Source organism: Mucor mucedo (genome assembly GCF_025094135.1).
Source record: "Mucor mucedo strain NRRL 3635 chromosome Unknown EV154scaffold_226, whole genome shotgun sequence".
Classification (NCBI taxonomy): Eukaryota; Fungi; Mucoromycota; class Mucoromycetes; order Mucorales; family Mucoraceae; genus Mucor; species Mucor mucedo.
Window position 1 is genome coordinate 2,456 of NW_026252510.1, and position 12,030 is coordinate 14,485.

Consider the following 12,030-nt stretch of genomic DNA (forward strand, 5'->3'; position numbering starts at 1 on the left):
TTAAGTCGACTGTTTATTTTTATGTACTGAGATGTTTTGTTTTGCACCTGGTTGCCTTCCCCATTGTTATAGGAAAAAGATACGAAATGTTAGCTGTCGTATAAAAGAGCATTCGAGTGAAGTTCATAGTTTTAAGAAATGAACAAAGTCATCCAAGAACAATATTTTACTTTTACGTTGGGAATCAGCGATAATTACCGTTCCGGAATATTTTCCTTCGTCATTTTTTTATACGATGTTAAACTAGTCAAATATAATCAAATAAAAGAAGACAGGGTGACATTTTTCTTTTATCAAACAATCACCTTCAAGTTTTAAGGGTTTTATTGGAAAAATATTCTAGTGATTGCTCGTTTTCACAGGCATTGACTGCGTAACATTAAGCATTGATGACCAATGCTGAATTATCTCCCGTGTACTGTTGATCTACGTTTCGTTCAATTTTGTCCTGAGCCAAGATACATTATACTAAAAGAGGTGATCTTGGGTTTTTTTTTTAGTTTAACAATTTATTATTATTGGAGGTAGTGGGAGTGAAGTCACGTAATATTTCGGTATACGAATGCGGGTAAGGGCTTTGCGACATTTTAAAATTCTGAATATAAAATACGGCTGTTTCCAATCTTTCAAATTAAACTAGAACAAATTGACCCCAACGATTTTGGCCAAACTTATATTCCCCTTCGTGGTTCTTCTACTTGGGTTTTTTTTTAATTTTTTTGTTACAAAAAGGAATAATAACTTTAGCTTAACAGATGATATTAATACCGTTTGTGATAATTGTTATAAAAAAGAAAAATGTAAACGGAAAAAAAAGCAAGTAAAGAAATGAGACTCCATAATCCTTTATTATAAGTTGGAGTGTTTGTCATGATTGTGATATTTGATAAAATGGCACGTAAAAAATAATGATATAAATGAATATTTTTATTAGGGTAAAAATAGACTAAAGAACTTTGCTGATATGAAATAATCAATCTTTTTTATATTGTCAACATCTCCTGGATTTATGATGACTCAACCTTTCTGGGTTTCGAACAAATCTATAACTTAGTCTATCATCTTGTGTTATCTGAACTCTACTCGTTAGAATTGATTAAAGGTAAAGCTGTCCCAGATGTGAAACGGGAATACCACTATTCTGACAAATACTTGGTACAGTGGCACACTTCTTGTAAGATCGTGTAACGGATACTTTTAAAAGATACATACTTGTTTGTCAAGTGTAATCGGCAGTAGAACATAATAGTTATAATTGATCATTTGTGCATTAATTTTCTAATGCATAAAATACGATCCCAAATATAAAATATCTTATCGAATTTTGTATATTCGGTTGTAGAAGATAGGTATCCATTAATTCATACACTATTTCTTTATACTCTTTATCAGCAGTATAATTATATCAATATATAAGTAAATGAACTAATTATACTAATAGCTGTTCTATTCTCTCTATGGGTAGCTAAGCCATTGAGAGAACTATTACCATTAAATTTCTCTTTCTTTTAATTCTTGATTGATCAGAGAATTTTCTCTTCTCGATCGGTGATATCGTAACTCAGCGGTATAGCTTTTTGTATCCAACTGTCATTCGTATATCATATTTAGGCCAATCATGTAACCTCTAATATAGAAATATGTACTCGTAGTAGGAGAAGTTGTATAGCAGTATACATGTGTATGCCGGTATACAACATTGAAGGTTCTTTTTTGTTTCATAATTTAATTAATTGAAAGATTTGTTTATTTATTCTTAAGCAAATCGTACCCAAATACGACACAGATGTCAACGTAATAACCTTCAAAATTAGTCTTATCCAGCAAGTTATCACTTAGAAAAACCTTGGAACAATAGAATGTTGTTGGCCAGAATTTTAGTGTTGAAGAGACCAAGCACATGAAACGTTCCCTTGGACAATTTTAAGTTTGCATACCTCGCTACTACAAATTGCTTGATTTTTCAATTTTGTTTTGAGTAAAGTGTGGCTTGGATTTTTGTAGTATAAAAAAAATACCAAACTAAGAAAAAGGGTCAAGCTCTTTTAGTCTGCAAAACCTTAATCATACTCTTCTTTAACGTCAAAATGTATCTACCAACACCAAGATTTCCTTACCCAATAATACGGACATTAAATAGAAGCTTGTCAGAGACTTCGTACATAACAAGATTCCCGAATCATCTCTCATTGTAACAGTTATGAACATTCCCATGATGGTAACAACTAAGCGGTTTGCTGATATCGAAAAAGGTCTTAAAACTAGTCAAATAATTTAAAAAGTTGATTCGGAACCATTCACAATAGTTAGACATGGCTGGTTGAAAACTCCATTGCAAGATTGTAGGAATGAATCACTTTGATGGGAGGTCTCATTACCAGTTTTTCGTCACTGTTGTTGGCAAACGTACATGGACGTCTGTATTTTTTATAGAATTTTGGTTTATAACATGGTACACCCAGTTTATAATTAGTCGATTCCAAATTTATGAATACCCATAGATGTTGGAAAAGGGTGATTCAAATAATCAGACGATGCAATAGGAGTAAGGTTTCGGAATTTAACAGTACGCATAAATATCATTTACTTGTCCTTATGGAATAAAAAGAAGACCTGGTGAAAACGTCTTTCGGAATTAGTGTCACATACAGAAGAGACGTATGAGATTAATATATCAGATGATTTCTCGGGGCACATGGAAGGTTTGAATAAAAATAAGAGATCAATTAACAAGAGCGGGAGCGGGTTAGGACAAGATACATAATTGCTTTTTTTAGAAAAAAACTGACATTCTTTGATACTAGATATCGCACAAAAGGAAATAACATCCTGTTCATATGATAGATTAAGACAAAGCTAGTCATATTGACAGGTATTATCAACTTATAAGAGTTTTGAACATTTGACGAGTAAGCGCAGGTTGGATTACGTTGACATTGATTAGTTAAATGATTCCGAAAGTATTTGGCTTTGGTCAAAGCAGAAAACCTAGTCTTCAACCGCAAGTTACATATCATCAGAAAAGCATTAGAAAGATTGAGTCAGACAAGATTTAGGAGACATATTTTGAAATAGTTTCACAGAGAGATCTATGTCATGCAAGATGGTCCAAATATAATTATAGGGGAATGCTTTCACAAGGAATAATGACAAGACATGATGAAATGAGTTTATGACATTTAGAGTTCTTTAAAAACCACTCTTGAAACGATTACATCCATGTATGAAAATCTAATTTCAAAGAAAGAAGCATGCGTTGTTCCCTCCTGGTAACTTTAACTGAAAGGCAAAGGCCAATATACAACACAAAAAGGGAAAAAACAAAGGTAAAACAAGGTTTACAGAGGCGACCGTAGGGATTTGGCATTCCCCTAAAAAGGTCTCATCCCGAAAAACCGGTGTGATCTTTGGCAAAGATGATACGCTTAATAAATAGTGGCATTAAATTAATCCTTATTACCGGTCAAAATAGATTAAAACCACCTATCGTTTTCATATAATTCGTATTTTCTATATTGTAGAACTCTCTTGTGTTTTAATGACGTTTCTTCATTTTTTTTCCGTTTTCAGAAAAGAATGTCATCGAAATTTTTTTTAAGAAAGTCACACCCTGGCTTGGATTTTAAAATGAGAAAAAAAAATTTTTTTCATCTTTTTCTTTTCTTTAATTTTTTCTATTTTTTTTATGGGTATATATCAACGCACGTTTAATTTTAATAGTTTCGCAAGTCGACTAACATTTGCTAGTATCAATAGTTTGGTCTTTGGTTTTTTTCTGATGTGTTGAACTCTCCCGTGGTGTCGTCTTTCGTCTTGGAGTTTTTGGTAATCTTTCATATTATTAAAACTAACATAGGCTAGTATCTCTGGTGTCGGTCATTCCTGTCGTTTTGGTTTTTATCAGATGTGTTGATCTCTCCCGTGGTGTCATCTTTTATGTTGGTAACTTTTAATATTATTGAAACTAATGTTCTTTTTTTTTCAGCGTTGGGGTCTGGGGGTGAGTCTACAAAGTGGAGGCCTCCTCGTGGCTAGACTTGGTAACGTTCTTCTGAACGGCTAACGTCCACAATATATAGAAAATCAATATTCTTACAAATTAATAAAGTTTTTTTTTAACAATAATTTTGTCTTGTAAAACGTCTTGTCTATTATTATTTTCTTTCTGTTCAAGAGATTACTAACATAATTTTGAGATGCATTGCTAAAAAAAAAAATACCAGCACTCAATTAATGTGCACTCATTCATAAAACTGACCTGTAAATTTTTTTCAATTCAATATACTCCAACTGCACTTCTTTTTGATATGTCCAACAGGTATGAGTTGTTTACATAATGGTTGTGGTAGTTAAGGTGACTCATTCCATAGATGGGGCAAATGTATGCAAATGACTATATTCCACATGGGTCAAAGTAATCTTAACATCCCCCCTGTTCATCTTCTAATCCTCCCGACTGGCATGAGTATACGTTAAATCAAATTACAAACAATAAAATTTTCTGTTCATCTTTATCAAACAATGTTACATGTAGTTCTTTTTTGTTAAGCAAACATAGCTAGTGCCGAATTATCAATAGTGGTTACGTGACTCTGTTCAGCACCAAGGTAAATATGTTACTGATAAAACGGATTGTTCTACCCAGACATAGTCTGAGGGCTTCCCATATTCACAGTCTAGAAAGTTTTATAATCCTGGAAAGCGTCTTTAAAGCTCACGCATATACTCATATTTCTGTGATATCCTGAGTATGAAATTGCAGTATAAAAGATAGGAATGATTCTTCCATCAGTTATTATAAGTTAGACAGTTTGTGATGATAGACGTAAAGGTTTTTTTATATGAAACTTTGGCCTCAATTGAGTTTTGCATACGTTGGATTAAAATATGTAGACAACAGGGAACGCTTCGATTTAATTTATATATCGGTAATGGCATGAAGTATAGCTCGTAATTTCTTATCAAGTAGTCTTAAGGTTTTTTTGGCCGCACGCAACAATAAATTGCTTATACATTCAACAATGCGTGAGATGGTTGTATTACTTGATTACTCGTACTAGATGATAGACGACATACCGTCTTTACGCCAACCAGTTTTCAATATAGCGTGTCGTATTTGACGCCTAATTCCACGAATACGATTACTCTTATCTTGTCATTCAATTACAATACATATAACCTATGTATTATAAGTACCATTGAGCGAATACATTCCTATTGGTTCGACACAGTACCAGCTTTTGCGTATTCCTAACTGAGACCAGATTTGGTAATCTTTTCTAGGTTAGTCGAATTGCTGCCTATTAGTCTCTCATAAATGTATTGACAGATTTAATTAAATACTTTAGTATTAATTGAATGGATACATGATAATGCACTAGAAATGCCGGATTTGAATTAATCAGCTCTTTGGATGTAACATTAGACTATGTTGCATATATAACTGGTTTATAAATGAAACTCTATTATTTTCTAGTTTGCGGGTAAATAATTAATTCAATCTGCACAGGGGAATCTTAAACTAATCATTGTATAAAAAGGACGCCTCTTTTATGATGGAAAACTCTCCGACTTATAATACACAACTATAGAGTGCGATTTCTATAATTGTTTTGTATTCGAATTTATATTTTGATTTTTATTCCAATCATCACAGTTGGTTTTATTCTATACCAGGAAAAAAACTGGTTCTATTTCTGATTCCTGAACAAAAATATCTAAAATAAAGATAACGTTGATCAATTCCACAACACGGCACAGCTACCTGCAGTGTGTAAAAAACCCCTTAAACTAATTTTATAAAAGATTTATCTTACATAATTTAGATAAGCAAACTCATTGTTAAAACATAAACCACTCAATCATATAATGTACTTTTATTATTGAAGAACTCTATAAGCAGTCTGAACGTATTTTGATCTTTACATTGTGTCTTTCTGTTTTATAAATATTAATTGCAGCATTTTGTAACAAAAAACGAACTGCTGGTGATGTGTATAAAAGAAGAAAAAAGCGGAGTTAAAAATAGAGTTCGGATCTTGTGATACAGAAGTTTGTTTTTCCCCTTTTCAATTTTTTGTTAAATATTCCTTAAACAAATCTGTTTCTTTACAAATTAAACGAATACTTAAGAAATCATCCTCAAGGAGAAGAACTCTGCTTCAACAACTACAACTATCAGTTTGAAAAAGAAAAGTTTTTAATTGAACTGTTGGATGGCATTAACAACAATAAGTCTCATGTCCTTATTTTTTGAGCTCCAGAGCAAAATAACTTAGTGGAATGTCAAGGAATGACTAAGAATGACTAAAACTGAAGAGATCACTGCCAACATCGAGACAATTGCCATGGAAAAAGGTTCATTGACATTGTTAAAAAAACCATTTTCATCGGAAACTAATCATATTGTCAGGTATCACTCATTGTGTAAGTAGCAGTAATTTCGAAAAATATCAGAACAATATCGGAGAAGACCGAGATGTAGCGAGGTTTTTGACGATGAAGAAGAAGAAAGAGACTATGCCGAGGCCAGTGCCGAAGGGAATGAGCAAACTAATGCTTGAAAAAATGTTGAAAATGCGGCTAAAAAGAATATCGAAATCAGTGCTAATCCTAATACAAATGAGATACAAATCAACACAGACGTGTATGAATTATTTAAAGCCAGTTTGAAGGACACAAAACCGGTGTGATATACCTGCCAATACCCTTCTTCACTTTTTTAACATGGTATTGAGGGATGCCAATGGTAGTTGTCAAACTGCTTATTAAAAGCTGTTTATATAACAAAATAATAACCGCAACGGCAATTGGAATGCTGCTGTTACTAGTTACTCGGCTTTGAAAAAAAAGTGGTCTATCTTGGTTTTTAAGTTTACAAAACACCTAGGCTAAAAAAACTTACTTAAACAAAGTAAAAGCGGACGAATGAGCGAATAGTCGTCTGGGGGTAAACATCCGCTCAAATCTGGGCGGATAGCCGCCCGTGAGCGACTATCTTTTTATTTTGGGTAAATATACAATAGTACACAAAAAATAAAATTATTTCATTTACTCAGAAAAGGTAAATATCCGTCCAGGGGTAACTGTTGGTTCATTTTGAGTAAAATATAACGGTTGCATAAGAATTTAAGCGTTTTTATCCGTTCCATTTACCTGCAGCGGACAAGTATCCGTCTATGCGCGAGTAGTTACGCACATTGGGTTAATAAAAGTTACTTTATCTGTTCCTCTTTCCTGCAGCAGAGAAGCATTTGTCTATGGGCGGATACTTATCCACATTGAGTAAATAAAAATTCAGATCCAAACTCTAAAAATTACCTCATCCATTCTGAAATATCGTAGATATCAAAATGGGTCTTTAAAATAATCAAAGTAAAGATAACCTTTTATTAAGAGTTGAATGAGCTCGTATTTATACTTTTACGAAGCTGTGTCTAAACTAATAGTAGATCCAATCGGGATTTACTATTCAATCGTCTATCCATTTGAATTGAATAAATGTTTATCCATGTATTCTTATTCGTCCATAACAATCTTTCCATGATTACGATCTCCAGTCTGTCTACTGAGATCTAATATTGGATTTCTATTGTTTCTATGATTCAATACATCTGCGATACAACACATTCGATTTACCTGAAGCAGTCGAGCATCCGTCTATGAGCGGATACTTACTCAGATTGGGTCAATAAAATCAGAGATCCAAACCTTAAATTACTCATTCACTCTCTTTACCCGCAGCAGACGAGTATCCGTCTAAGAGTCCTGTTGTCAAGAAGCCGCGTATACAAAAAAAATCATTTGCCTCCAGTCATCACTCCGTCGTAACAACAACCTATAAAAGGTACATATAAACGGAGTCTTCTTTTCTCCTTTTCTTTTACCTTTTTTCTTTTTCCTTTTACCTTTTTTCTTTCTTTTTATCTAACAGTAAGAATAGATTAATAAATCAGTTACAAATAAAAAAAAATTATTGTGTATGCACGAAGCTAGATAACTAATATCTGTTATTTTTAGTGCATTAATGTTTATCTATATTGCGAAAACGTCATTAAATTAATTAATTTATGAGGAATTAGAAGCCTTGTGTCATGAAGGGCCTAGGTTTTAGTTACATATAATCATACAAAAAGTCTCAGACCATTATAGGACCCCAACCAGCCCATTGTCCTTGTCCTACCAGTTGCCTGTACTCTGTCTTCCGTCACACATGTCACTGTCAAACATCAATATTGTATCCTGTCTAACGTCTCTGCTCCAAATAATGTATCTCGGTTATCCCTTGTTATTGTAAAACCCATTTAACATCCGTTTCCTTTGTACCTCTGCCTTTGCACTCCCTTGTAAAACATTAATAATATCAGCCCATCTTATCCTCTGTATCTATCCCCAAAATTATCTGTATCTATGCCTGCTACCCCAACGATGTCCCAAACTCAATATGACTAATAATCTGTCTCTGTAAATCTGATCCCCGAACCCTTGTTTACCCGATCTGTCAATTAATATCAATAACGGCATGTTTAATTATCCTTATTTTTGTATTCCAGATCTTATCTATTTTTCCTGCTTTTCTGAATAAACCTTTTTCTACCTTCATTCCTATTTATATATATATTAATACTAATAGATATATAATATCTTTTTGTCTTGTCCTCACCTTAATAATCATTCTGTTCTGCTCTTGTCCCGCCCCGCTCCTGACACTTTGACAGCTGCCGGTTATGAATTGTTATCTTAGTAAAACATAAATACCAGGCTGATATATTGTCGAACTAATATGTATGGATTCTAAATATCATATTTACAATAAAAATGGGTGTGTGTTTAATGATTGAGTGAGAACTTCAGAAATAATTAAATTCGAGAGAGCCGTCAAATACGACTCTTCTTTTGTGATTATTCTGGGAACCCTCTGATCTCTTATTGGAAGTTATTCTAAGGTAAAAAAACCACGCACGTAGTCCAGTCTAGTCTTCTTAATTTCCATCTGTGTAACACCTTTTTTTTCTAGACAGTAGTATTTATTAAGTGATGTGGGCACAAGAAGAACAACATTTACGCCATCGACCTTGTCACCCGCGTAAGTGATTTTTATTTTATTTATGTCCTCAACTGTTTTATCCACTCTCTTTTATCCATTTGATTCGCTTAGTGTCTTTGATTGTCCAACAGAATATATCAACTTTGTCTGCGCTTTTGTAGCCAGTTTCCGATGTACTACCCATTTGTTTTAGCTTTTCTTCCAGTTTGACGATGGGCATTCGTTGTTGTTCATTAACAGTATATTCGGTGCGGATGACTCTGTTAAAATAAAAACTATTTTCGATTGGCCGATCTAATTTTTTTCTAACATACTGTATGTGCCCACATATTGTAGTGGTATGTCACATTGATGGTTTATGAAACAATAAAAGGAATGAACGTGGAAATGTATTACGTTAGATATAAACGTGCTGAAACTATTTTTTAAAGACACATTAGTCGATTGCAGTATTGACATGTGATCATCTTACCTACTCGTTCGGAAAGAGGTACACCTTTTGATCTAAACCTGAATATCACCTTGCAGATACCAGCCAAGACTTGAAAGCAGGGTGTCGTAAGACTTCAAACATTTTTAATGACCGAGCCATCAATAGATTTCACCTTCTTGTTTTTATTCACAATTTTGCAATTGGTCTTCACACGAGTCCTAAATTCTGTTAGTTTACTGTCTCTCATTAGGATCTCTATTGTAATTTGGACAACTAAATTGCATGATTGGTTATTTCTCTCTGCAATCCAGTTAGATCTACGACCTATTGTTTTTGAAGCATGCGACATCATAACATTTTGTTTGGAAATGCGGGTTCATTTACCAACGGAATGGGAATAACAGGAGTTGCTCTTTCCCCACAGTCTAATTATTGGTACACATAGAAATTCAAAACGCACTAAAAGTGACAGTCAATAAAATATTCTATTATTTTCCTTGGGTAACTGCGCCCATTTTCTCTTTTTTTCTTTCATAGTATTTTTATTTTAAAAATGATTTACTGTATCGCGTCGATTGTCTTTTTGTAAGTATTCGTTATCCTTTTCATAAAAGTACGTCTTTTCTAATCCTTCTTATCTAATTTTCATGTCCATAGCGCGTCCCCATTATTTCCTTTGCTGCTGAAGCTTCTGGTAATATGACATGACATTAGGAATCTCCATCAAATGCTAATATCCCTTTTTTTTTTACCCGCGAATATAGTTTTGCGCGATTTTTTTCGTGTTACTGGGGTACGTAATTTATACACGTAAAGTGATTCTTTGCTAATTGATAGTATTTGATTTTTCTAGCTTATTATTTTTAGTAGGCATTCTGTTGTCTCTCCTTGGTTCTTTGGTCTGTTCGGCCAGTAACAGGGTTCGTTGTTGTCTTGTTGGTCCTTCTGCTTTTGCTACTTTTGCTGTGGCTCCTGCTGCTGTCGCACGTGCTGCTGTAACTCCTGCTGCTGTCGCTCCTGCCTTTGTGACTTCTTCTGCTCTCGCTCTTCTTGCAGTCACTCCTGCTACTGTGGCTGCTGCTTTTGTCACTGCTGCTGCCGTGGCCCCTGGTGCGTTGGCACCTAATGCTTTGGCACCTGCCGCTGTACATCCCGCTTTTGTTGCTCGTGCTTCTGTTGTCGTTGCTTCTGTAGCTCCTGCTGCTGTAGCATCTGGTGCTTTGGCACCTACTGCTCTGGTACCTGCTGCTTTGGTACCTGTTGCTGTGCGTCCTGTATCTGTCGCTGCTGCGTCTGTGGCTACTGCTTCTGTGGGTACTGCTTCTATCACTCCTGCTGTTGTGACATCTGCTGCTGTGCCTCTCCCTGCTGTACCTCTTCCTGCTGTACCTCTTGCTTCTGTCGCTCGTGCTTCTGTGACTGCTGCTGCTGGGGCACCTGGTGCTTTGGTACCTACTGGTATGGTACATGCTGCTGTGCGTCCCGCTTCTGTCGTTCCTGCTGCTGTGGCACCTGCTTTTATGCCTCCTGCAGCTGTCGCTCCTGTTGCTGTGTCGTCTGGTACTATGGCTCCCGCTGCTATGGCTCCTGTTGCTGTGGCATCCATTGCTGTGGCTCCTGCTTCTTTGACACCTGCTGCTATGGTAGCTTCTGCTGTGACTCCAGCTGTTCCGGGTCCTGCTGTTGTGGCTCGTCCTGCTGTGGGTCCTGCTTCGGTGGATCCTGCTTCGGTGGATTCTGCTGCTGGTGCTTCTTCTACTGCAGCTTATGTTGCTCTGGGTGGCGATTCTATCGATCCTGCTTCTTTGGCACCTAATGCTACGGTACCTGCGTCTGTCGTTTCTGTTGTTCTGGGTCCTTCCGTTGTGGCTCGTCCTGCTGTAGCTCCTGTTCCTATGGCTACTGCTGCTCTGGATCCTACTGCGGTGGATTCTGTTGCATTTTCTCCCGCTGCTGTTGCGCTTTCGGTTGCTTTGACCCCTTTGGATGTGACTCCTGCTGCCGTGGCACTTCCATCGGCTGTGACGTCTCTTTCTGTGGGTCCTCATGCTGTTGGATCGTCTGGTTTGGTAGCATTGAAAGCTACTAATCGCAACAGCACATCGATTGTACGTCGAGCCAAAGCTCAAATCCGGGCCGACTCCGATTTGGACGCGGTCAATCTAGACCTCGGCGCGTCAAATGCGCACGTCGCCATGCCGGTTTGGCTAGGCCTTGGGTGGTCGTCGATGATACCATGGATATCGATGACCCCATGGACATGTCGGTCACTCCTGCTGCAGCAACTCCTACGTTGTTTTCTGTTGGCATTGTGCCATCTTCTGTCTTTGGGTGTCCTCCTTGTTGTGTTGGTCCTGTTTGGGTTGGACATTCCGTCGAGGAACCCGTTGCTGTTGATCCCTTTGAGGGTAGATCAATGGATGTTGACTCTGTCTGCTCTCCTTGTGTTAGTCCTGTGGTCGCTGACCTTTCTGAGTTTGAGCCTGTTGCTTCTGGTTCTTTTTCCGGTGGACCATCTGCTGTGAACCCTGCTGTTGTTGCCGGCTCTGCG

The 12,030-nt window shown here is 36.4% G+C and overlaps 1 protein-coding gene across 1 annotated transcript; it reads right to left on the reverse strand.

The window, feature by feature from the left end:
- Window positions 1-9,122: 9,122 nt before the first annotated feature.
- EV154DRAFT_488153 (uncharacterized protein) lies at window positions 9,123-9,763 on the reverse strand (the record flags this gene model as incomplete). Its single annotated transcript, XM_051599067.1, has 3 exons — window positions 9,123-9,340; window positions 9,519-9,610; window positions 9,717-9,763. The coding sequence occupies 3 exons, from the start codon at window positions 9,761-9,763 to the stop codon at window positions 9,123-9,125; spliced, it is 357 nt and encodes a 118-aa protein (XP_051450765.1).
- Between the last annotated feature and the right edge of the window lie 2,267 nt (window positions 9,764-12,030).